The 11,336-nt window shown below is 39.2% G+C and overlaps 1 protein-coding gene across 2 annotated transcripts; it reads left to right on the top strand.

The window, feature by feature from the left end:
• The first annotated feature begins 2,957 nt into the window (after nt 1–2,957).
• Nucleotides 2,958–10,269, top strand: plekhb2 (pleckstrin homology domain containing, family B (evectins) member 2). Of its 2 annotated transcripts, none has more exons than XM_020492598.2 (8): nt 2,958–3,084; nt 3,385–3,433; nt 3,772–3,924; nt 4,133–4,235; nt 4,348–4,387; nt 6,037–6,123; nt 8,443–8,560; nt 8,754–10,269. In XM_020492598.2, the coding sequence occupies exons 2-8, from the start codon at nt 3,397–3,399 to the stop codon at nt 8,897–8,899; spliced, it is 684 nt and encodes a 227-aa protein (XP_020348187.1). In that variant the 5' UTR covers nt 2,958–3,084; nt 3,385–3,396; the 3' UTR covers nt 8,900–10,269. The 2 variants fall into 2 exon arrangements, with proteins under 2 accessions (XP_020348187.1, XP_031689189.1); XM_031833329.1 differs by lacking the exon at nt 2,958–3,084 and adding an exon at nt 3,132–3,260.
• The last annotated feature ends 1,067 nt before the right edge of the window (nt 10,270–11,336 follow it).

Below are 11,336 nucleotides of genomic sequence, written 5' to 3'. Positions count from 1 at the left end.
ACTGTAGTGTATTGATGACGTTACTATTGTAATTCCGAAATTAGGGAGAGATGTTTAATTAGAGAAGAATGGATTTACTTTTTCAATGCTAGTTAAGGAATACTATAGTTATCAAGTTTCAAATCAGATTTATTAACTACAAAAAGGTAAGACGTGTTTGTAATTATAGTGCTGCTCTGCACACAACATGCTTGTTAGCCCAACTAGGAAAGACATTCAAAATTCCTTCATAAAAGCCGATCCTCCGTAAGTATAATTATGTGGGCCTATTTCTGGTAATGCATGTCATAACAAGATGCCCAGCACTTCAAGTCGAGCTTCCTCTATCCTCACCCTCAATTTCAGTTGCACCTAGCGCTCTACGTGACTGGCAGCATAGTGTTTGTCTTTCATTACAATTAATGAAAGACTGTTACATTCTGTTACAGCGAAATAGAATTGGCTCTTAATGACTTATCTATGCAAATTAAATCGATTACCCACTCCACAGCAAACTGTTCTAGCTGCACTGATTGGTAAAGTAATTCAATGTAGAGTTAAATCTTTTTTAAATTATTAAAATATTTCAGAGGTTTAAAAAAAAATGAACGAAAACAATATAAACTGCTTCAGAACTTTATTTTGCTGGTCAGAATAAAATAAATAAATAATGGTTTTGTTCAGAACTAAACGGTTGGAAAATAACTTTGGTTCCAAACCTTGCTACATCACACAAAATCAGCAAAAAAAAGAAACGTCCCTTTTTCAGGACCCTGTTTTTCAAATATAATTTGTAAAAATCCAAATAACTTCACAGATCTTCATTGTAAAGGATTTAAACACTGTTTCCCATGCTTGTTCAATGAACCATACACAATTAATGAACATGAACCTGTGGAACGGTCATTAAGACACTAACAGCTTACAGACAGTAGGCAATTAAGGTCACAGTTATGAAACCTTAGGACACTAAAGAGGCTTTCTACTGACTCTGAAAAACACCAAAAGAAAGATGCCCAGGGTCACTGCTCATCTGCTTGAACGTGCCTTCGGCATGCTGCAAGGAGGCATGAGGACTGCAGATGTGGCCAGGGAAATAAATTGCAATGTCCGTACTGTGAGATGCCTAAGACAGCACTACAGGGAGACAGGATGACCAGCTGATCATCCTCGCAGTGGCAGACCACGTGTAACAACACCTGCACAGGATCATTACATCCGAACATCACACCTGCGGGACAGGTACAGGATGGCAACAACTGCCCGAGTTACACCAGGAACGTACAATCCCTCCATCAGTGCTGAGACTATCCGCAATAGGCTGAGAGAGGCTGGACTGAGGACTTGTAGGCCTGTTGTAAGGCAGGTCCTCACCAGACATCACCGGCAACAACGTCGCCCATGGGCACAAACCCACCATCGCTGGACCAGACAGGACTGGCAAAAAGTGCTCTTCACTGACGAGTCGTGGTTTTGTCTCACCAGGGGTGATAGTTGGATTCGTGTTTATCGTCGAAGGAATGAGCATTACACCGAGGCCTGTACTCTGGAGCGGGATCGAGGTGGAGGGTTTGTCAAGGTCTGGGGCGGTGTGTCACAGCATCATCGAACTGAGCTTGTTGTCATAGCAGGTAATCTCAATGCTGTGTGTTACGGGGAAGAAATCCACCTCCCTCATGTGGTATCTTTCCTGCAGGCTCATCCTGACATGACCCTCCAGCATGACAATGCCAGAAGCCATACTGCTTGGTCTGTGCCTGATTTCCTGCAGGAATGTCAGTGTTCTGCCATGGCCAGCAAAGAGCCCGGATCTCAATCCCATTGAGCACGTCTGGAACCTGTTGGATCGGAGGGTGAGGGCTAGGGCCATTCCCCCAAAAAATGTCAGGGAACTTGCAGGTGCCTTGGTGGAAGAGTGGGGTAACATCTCACATCAAGAACTGGAAAATCTGGTGCAGTCCATGAGGAGGAGATGCACTGCAGTACTTAATGCAGCTGGTGGCCACACCAGATTCTGACTTCTACTTTTGATTTTGACCCCATCCCCCCTTTTTTTTCAGGGACACATTATTCAATTTCTGTTGGTCACATGTCTGTGGAACTTTTTCAGTTTATATCTCAGTTGTTGAATATTGTTATGTTCATACAAATATTTACACAAGTACAAATATTTACACAAGTTAAGTTTGCTGAAAATATACGCAGTGAAAGACATATCTTTTTTTTGCTGAGTTTATGTGCACCAAGTCATTGCTCTCTCGCTCTGCTGGGTGTGCATCTTGCTAGCTGTTACTCAAATGGCGAGGGGCTGAAGTTCATTGCCTAGAACTCAAATTGCTCGGGGCTGGCTCACGTGTTGGGGAAATGGCAGGGCACAGCTTCCAGAAAAGCAGTCGCTTTCAAACTAGGATTTGGCTAATTGTGTTAAAACAGGAATTCTGCATGTATGAACTACACATTAACTTATCCATCCCAAAGCGGGAGTTTAAAAAAATACTTAGTAGTCACCGAAGTTCCGGAGCATGTAGTTAAGCAAGCTAGCTAACTATATTATTAGCAATGTTGGCTAACTTATCAAGCTAAAATCTTACTGATGTAAGAATTGTTTCAACCTCAAAAACACTTGAACACAATCATGTCGGATTTCCGACCTCCCAGTTTCCCATTTCGCACAAGCACGCAACGTCACCTATTGATGATTTTCCCACTAGTAATTAAGAGTTGGAGGGACATTTAAGTGGATTTTTCCCTGTCATATGTGGTAAATACCACCTTCCCCACTTGGTTATGAACAAAGCATTCATTAGCTGAACATTAACTACAGATATTCATAATTCATGACATCCTAGATTTTCTTTGTCTCAAAAGATACAGATTTGAACATGTCCTTATGATTGGATAACTTTAGGGTTTGGCTCCTTTATATTTTAAAAGTAAAGACAATAACGAGTAACATTACAGCGAACGAATAATATGATTGTTTATCGTGGCTTCAATTCCCAGCATTCTAATTAAGGACCAGTCAGCTGATATTGATGATGTCATTCAAAACAAGACAGTTAACTTTTGTCCTCTCAGGGTTTTGAAAAGGACGTTCCACAAGAGGTAATTTAATTACAGATATGGCATGTGTAGCTAGTCATATTATAATCGACAGCAATATTGTCTGAATAAGCTTCAAAACATAGTTTACCAAAGTGTCAAATGCCAACGTAAATAGATTCGGTCAGCTAACGTTCCCCAGCTAACGTTAGTTAGCATACCGGGCACAAGTGTAGGCAGTGAGTGTTACGATGGTTTAGCTAAACTAGCTATTAGATATGAAAATGACCTTGTAGATAGTTAAATAGATTACGCTATATCCAGTAAGCATTTTTGTTGTTGTTTCCAAATGTTTATTTTCAGAGTAACCTAACGATGTCGATTGTGAAAAGTGGCTTCCTCCATCGGCAGAGTGAGTGGAGCTGTAGCTAACGTTAGCTGTACACTGTCACTAGTGCAGTACACAAGTCTGTCACAAACCTGGAATGTAATCATTACTCCAAACGTTTTGCAACGAAAACTAGCGTTTCTATTGGACAGATTCATGTAGGTTCCTCCCTGTTTTCTGAACATGTTCAATAGAAGTGCTTGTTTTTGTTGCAGAAATGTTTTCTTTTTGGGTTTTTTCCTGACACTTCACAGAATTTCGTCATGTAGCTTTTCAATACCACCATGGGCTTTTTGGGGCTTAGACCTGTGTTTGCACAAAGTGCTAAGAGTAATTAAATAAAATATAATTAAATTATACAGGCACTATTCTGCGGCGGTGGAAGAGGAACTGGTTTGATCTGTGGTCTGATGGGCGGCTGGTTTTCTATGATGACCAGCACCGGCGAGATATGGAGGATGAGATCCACATGAGAGTGGACTGCATTAACATTCGCAGTGCAACTGCATGTCAAGGTACTTGACTACTTACATCTGCTATACTTTTCTATCCAATCCTCTCAACTTACAATAGGATAAAATGTGAAGTACCCCCCCCCCAGCAATCTTAAGATGAATCCTCTAACTGTAAGTCACCCTGCATAAGAGCGTCTACTTAATGACTAAAATGTATCCACACCAACCCATCAACCAACAGTCCCATCCACCTTTTCACTGTCCACAGATCTAAACCCTCCAGAGGGCAGAAGTCGAGATGCTCTGCTCCAGATAGTCTGCAGAGATGGACGGGTTATCAGCATTTGTGGAGACAGTGCAGATGATGCACTGTAAGACATATTTCCCATTGTAATTAATATGACTGATTAGTTGTGTGTGTGTGTATATGGGTTAGCCTGCTGAAAACTCATGTTTATTCTTGTTTTCCCATCGTTGTTTCAGGGCATGGACCATGGCTCTCCAGGATGCCAGAATCAGCTCTGTGAGTTTCTGCTGGTCTGCAAAGACCTTCTGCCTGCATATCCTAGTCTACTTATGGACAGTATTATAGCTCAGGTCTTAATATACAGTACCAGTCAAAAGTTTGGACACACCTACTCATTCCAGGGTTTTTCTTTATTTTTACTATTTTCTACGTTGTGGAATAGTAGTGACGACATCAAAACTATGAAGTAACACATGGAATAATGTAGTAACCCAAAAAAATGTAAACCAAGCAAAATATATCTTATATTTGATATTCTTCAAAGTAGCCAAACCTTGACAGGTTTTCACTCTTGGAATTCTCTCAACCAGCTTCATGAGGTTGTCACCTGGAATGTGTTTCAATTAACAGGTGTGCCTTGTTAATTTGTGGAATTTCTTTCCTTAATGCGCTTAAGCCAATCAGTTGTTGTGACAAGGTAGGGGTGGTATACAGAAGTTTGCCCTATTTGGTAAAAGACTATGTCCATATTATGGCAAGAACAGCTCAAATAAGCAAAGATAATCGACAGTCCATCATTACTTGTGAGACATGAAAGTCAGTCAATCAGGAAAATTTGTGGAGAAAAAAGCGCAGTCGCAAAAACCACAAAGAGCTATGATGAAACTGGCTCTCATGAGGACCGCCACAGGAAAGGAAGACCTGTAGTTACCTCTGCTGCAGAGCATAATTTCATTAGAGTTGACTGCACTTCAGATTGCAGCCCAAATAAATGCTTCACAGAGTTCAAGTAACAGACACATCTCAACATCAACTGTTCAGAGGAGACTGTGTGAATCAGGCCTTCATGGTTGAATTACTGCAAAGAAACCACTACTAAAGGACACAAATAAGAAGAGTGCTCAGCATATGTGGGAACTCATTAAAGACTGCTGGAAAAGCATTCCAGGTGAAGCTGGTTGAGAGAATGTCAAGAGTGCAAAGCTGTCATCAGGCAAAGGGTGGCTACTTTGAAGAATCTAAAATATATTTTGATTTAACACTTTTTTTGGGGGGGGTTACTAAATCAAATTTTATTAGTCACATGCGGTGACTACAACAGGTGAAATGATTACTTACCAGCCCCTAACCAACAATGCAGTTTAAAAATATATATAATTACAGATAAGAACAAGCAAAAACTACACGATTCCATATGTGTTATTTCATAGTTTCGATGTTTTCACTATTATTCTACAATGTAGAAAATAGTAAAAATAAAGAAAAACCCTTGAATGAGTAGGTGTGTCCAAACTTTTTACTGGTACTGTGTATATATATCCAACTGCAATTATAAACTGACATATAGCTTATTATTCACAAGAAACTGGGATGTGAACACAATGCATAGGAGAGTAATATTGTGATACTAACAGTGGTGTGAAATATAGGGAATTGTGTTAAGAGACAAGCGGTTTGTCCCCAGACCCAACACACACAGTACTGTCATGTCAAATGTGTAAATAATCTATAGAATGTGCATGTAGTATACATTTCATATAACTAAGCACTATTATTTATTTGCTCTTGACTGTCATATCAAAGTTCATTGTTTTTCAAACACCATGGCTGCGTTTACACAGGCAGCCCAATTCTGATATTTATTTTTGAGTAGGTGTGTGGAAACCTTTGACTGGTATTGTGTGTGTGTATCTCTATATTTTTAGGTGGTCGCTCCTCCTCAGATTGGCTTTGCACAGCAAATTGTTGCTTCTGCCCCTCCTCCATATTCTGAATATGGTCCTCCACCTCCGGTATGTATGTGAACCTGCTGCCTAGACTTTACTTTTCTAAATATGCTTTGAGCAGTCTAGTGCTACCGCTTTACAGTCTACCGCTTTACTTACTCCACATTTTGTTGTTACAGCTTGATTTCAATATAAATGCAATACCCCTTAATGAGAGTGAACAGTTGGTTTTTAGACATTTTTGCACATTTATTGAAAATAAAATACAGAAATATCTCATAAGTATTCACACCCGAGTCAAAACTTTGTAGAAGCACCTTTGGCAGCGATTATAGCCATGAGTGTTTCTGGGTAAGTCTGAGGTTTCCACACCATTTGCCCATTTATTCTTGAAAAAATTATTCAAGCTCTACCAAATTGGTTGCTAGACAACCATTTTCAGGTCTTGCCATAGATTTTCTAGTAGATTTAAATCCAACTGTAACTCGGCCACTCAGGAACTTTGACTGACTTCTTTGTATGCAAGTCCGGTAAAGATTTGGCCGTGTGTTTTAGGGTATTGTCTTGCTGAAAGGTGAATTCATCTCTGTGTCTGGTAGAAGGCAGACTGAACCAGATTTTTCTCCAGGATTTTGCTTGTGCTTAGTTCTATTTCTTTTCTTTTTTTCAAAATCCTAACAAAAACCTCTCCAGTCCTTAACAATTACATGCATACCCATAACATGATGCAGCCAACACTATGCTTGAAAATATAGAGTGGTACTCAGTAATGTATTGGATTTGCCCCAAACATAACACTTTGTATTCAGGACAAATAGCTAATTGCTTTGCCACGTTTATTTGCAGTATTACTTTAGTTAGTGCCTTGTTGCAAACATCAAATCAAATTTATTTATATAGCCCTTCGTACATCAGCTGATATCTCAAAGTGCTGTACAGAAACCCAGCCTAAAACCCCAAACAGCAAGCAATGCAGGTGTAGAAGCACGGTGGCTAGGAAAAACTCCCTAGAAAGGAAGAAACCTAGAGAGGAACCAGGCTATGTGGGGTGGCCAGTCCTCTTCTGGCTGTGCTGGGTGGAGATTATAACAGAACATGGCCAAGATGTTCAAATGTTCATAAATGACCAGCATGGTCCAATAATAATCACAGGCAGAACAGTTGAAACTGGAGCAGCAGCACGGCCAGGTGGACTGGGGACAGCAAGGAGTCATCATGTCAGGTAGTCCTGAGGCATGGTCCTAGGGCTCAGGTCCTCCGAGAGAGAGAAAGAAAGAGAGAATTAGAGAGAGCACACTTAAATTCACACAGGACACCGAATAGGACAGGAGAAGTACTCCAGATATAACAAACTGAACCTAGCCCCCCGAGACACAAACTACTGCAGCATAAATACTGGAGGCCGAGACAGGAGGGGTCAGGAGACACTGTGGCCCCATCCGAGGACACCCCCGGACAGGGCCAAACAGGAAACATGATGCATGTATTGGAGTATTTTTTTTTTTTGTTCTGTGCAGGCTTCCTTCTTTTCACTCTGTCAGTTAGGTTAGTATTATGGAGTAACTATAATGTTGTTGTTCCATCTTCAGTTTTCTCCAATCACAGCCATTAAACTAACTGTTCTTTTAAATCACCATTGGCCTCATGGTGAAATTCCTGAGCGGTTTTCTTCCTCTCCAGCAACTAAGTTAGGATGGACGCCTGTATATATTGTAGTGACTAGGTGTATTGAGACAACATCCAAAGTGTAATTAAAGACTTCACTATCAAAGGGTTATTCAATGTCTGCCTTTAAAAAAAAAAAAAAGTTCAATGTACTTTTTTTCCACACCAATAGGTGCCCTTTGTGAGACATTGGAAAACGTCCCTGGTCTTTGTGGTTGAATCTGTTTGAAATTCACTGCTCGACCGAAGGACCTTACAATAATCTGTATGTGTTGGGTACAGAGATGAGGTAGTCATTAAAAAATCACGTTGAACACTGTTATTGCACACAGTGAGTCCATGCAACTTATTATGTGACTTGTTAAGCTAATTTCCATAACGAAGGGGTTGAATACTTATTGACTTGAGACATTTCAGTTTTTCACATGTAATTAATATATTTTAAAAAACATAATTCCACTTTGACATTATGGGGTATTGTGTGTTGGCCCGTGACAACAAATCTACATGTAATCAATTTTACCTTCAAGCTGTAACACAACAAAATATGGAAAAAAGTACAGTGGTGTGAAAACTTTCTGAAGGCACTGTAACAAGGTGTTTATGCTATATATTGTGGTTTTGGATAAATGTATATGGCTTGCATCAGTTCTCTTGATACCAGGGCAGTAGTGGTAGTCTCCCCAATAGTGACACAAGTGATATCTGCCTTTCCAACAGGTTTATGTTCCGGATGCTTATGGAGGGTATGCCCCAGCTCCTCCTGTCCATGGCACACAGATAATTTACTCAGCTGATGGGCAGCCCTATGCTGTTGCATACCCCTATCAGTACCAAGGTACACACAGGGTGAATTCACACTTTTTTAGTTTGCATGCTCCCGAAGGAATGTCGAAGTTACGTTGATAATCACATTTAATTAAATGTTCCTTTGTTCTTTTAATGGATGTAATCTTTCAGTTTCTATTTTGCAATCTAGCTTTTTTTTCACCATTCTAAATCCAGTTAATGTTTCCCACCGTGATTTGTAGGAGCATATCCTATGAGGAATCCCCAAGGGATGAATCAGGTTATTGTTCACGAGCGTCAACGTGACGATGGAGGAGACGTGGCTCTCAGCATGCTCGCTGGAGCTGCGACTGGATTGGCTCTTGGCTCTCTCTTCTCTGTCTTCTAGTGTCTTCTTCATAGGAACAGCTTACAACGATACCCACCCCCAACTGACACACACCGTTCCCACATGTTGGTAGCACTGCAACTTCATCTCTGTAGCCATGTGACAGCGATGGAGGAGTTAAATGTATGTGATGGTTGGGCTTTGTTCACCTATGACGCATGATTGTGATGTGCCAGTAAATTACTCCATTTGTGTCCTTACCAAAACTTTTGATGTATTAATGCTCTAGCACTTTCTATTAGGCACAGTAGCTATTATGCAGCTTGCCTCTTGTACTGTCTGTCCTTTTGTTTGAAACACGAATGTACTTTTGAATAAACGCAAATGATAATTGGATATTATAATGCACATTTGAAGGAAAGGTTCTGAGAGAGATATTAAATATATATATTTTCAGGTCTAGCAAATTTCAAGTGTTCTGATGTCCCATGTAGTAGAGTGGTCAATAAGAATGTGGAAAAGAGTATAGTGGCACCTGCCTGAGTGTAGGCTACATTTCTTTGTTCCTTTGATGGTTGTGCATCCTGATTCTTCACCTAAAACCTGTCTTACATCCAATGTGCTTTTGTGAGGGTTTTCTACTTCATCTTTGTCATTTTACTCACCTTCATATGTTGTTTCTTCGTTATTGTCATTCCTTTAATAACATGGTAGGATATTAGATATCATTTGTTAAGGGGAAGTGAACATGGGATTTGTTTTCTTCTTTACTACAGTCCTTTTTTTGTTTTCCTATTACTATTGTCAGCTGTTAAAATACAGGTTTATCTCACATTTGAATGGATTTTCAGGAGCTGGATGTGTTTGTTAGGGTATGCACAAGCATCATCAGGTTCATCTTAAGTTTAATCGCTGCTACAACAGAGAACTGAAAGATACTCCTTGACATTTTAATTGTTTTGACTTTACTCACACTACCAAAATGATTTAAATATTGAACTTTTTCCTGTTACTGATATTAATGGTATATTTGACTAATTACATTGTGCTCTTTGGTTAAGTGGGTAAGTTACTAGTTAAATAATTGAGTGGCCCCGTTTTTTTTTTTTATATCACTGAACACATAGAGACTGGTTTCTCACCTATTAACCTTTTATATTCAATTTAAAGGTCTTACATTTCATTCAAAGTTATGCCACCTTGTATAGACATTTGGAATACTAGGTTATGTTTCCTCTTTTGACATTGTATACAGTAATTTATGATATAGGATATTTATTTGATAACAAATGAAGTAAAAATCATACCTTACATTTCAAATGGGAAACATGCTTTGTTATGCAGAATGAATGCATTGTTTATTGCTCTTCAGTGATGTATGACATTTTAACCATTATGTATTAAATGATCATTAAATTCACATTAATTCACTTTTGAAACTATATGTAAATCCTAGCAACTTCTGAGTTCCACCTTGGCTCAAGGGAAGCTGCTTGATGTCACACGGGCTGCGTTTACACAGACAGCCCAATTCTGATCTCTTTTCCAGTAATTTGTCTTTTGACTGGTCATTTGACCAATCACATCAGATCTTTTTCAGATCTGATTGGTAAAAATACCAATTACTGAAACTAAATATCAGAATTGGACTGCCTGTGTAAACGCAGCCATGGTGTTTTAAAAACAATCAACTTTGATATGACAGTCGAGAGCAAATCAATAATAGTGCTTAGTTATATGAAATGTAGACTACACGCACATTCTATAGATTATTTACACATTTGACATGACAGTGCTGTGTGTGTTGGGTCTGGGGACAAACCGCTTGTCTCTTAACACAATTCCCTATATTTCACACCACTGTTAGTATCACAATATTACTCTCCTATGCATTGTGTTCACATCCCAGTTTCTTGTGAATGATAAGCTATATGTCAGTTTATAATTGCAGTTGGAAATATATACAGTACCAGTCAAAAGTTTGGACACACCTACTCATTCAAGGGTTATTCCTTATTTTTACTATTTTCTACATTGTAGAATAATAGTGAAGACATCAAAGCTATGAAATAACACATGGAATCATGTAGTAACCAAAAAGTGTTAAACCAACCAAAATATATTTGATATTTGATATTCTTCAAAGTAGCCACCCTTTGCCTTGATGACAGGTTTGCACACTTGGCATTCTCTCAACCAGCTTAATGAGGTATTCACCTGGAATGCGTTTCAAGTAACAGGTGTGCCTTGTTAAATGTTAATTTGTGGAATTTCTTTACTTAATGCATTTGAGCCAATCGGTTGTGTTGTGACAAGTTTGGGGTGGTATATAGAATACAGCCCTATTTGGCAAAATACCAAGTTCATATTAGGGCAGGAACAGCTCAAATAAGCAAAGAGAAACAACAGTTCATCATTACTTTAAGACATGACAGTCAGTCAATCCAGAAAATTTCAAGAACTTTTAAAGTTTTTTCAAGTGCAGTCACAAAAACCA

Source organism: Oncorhynchus kisutch, linkage group LG10 (assembly GCF_002021735.2).
Source record: "Oncorhynchus kisutch isolate 150728-3 linkage group LG10, Okis_V2, whole genome shotgun sequence".
Classification (NCBI taxonomy): domain Eukaryota; kingdom Metazoa; phylum Chordata; class Actinopteri; order Salmoniformes; family Salmonidae; genus Oncorhynchus; species Oncorhynchus kisutch.
This window is presented reverse-complemented; position numbering and strand designations above follow the sequence as displayed.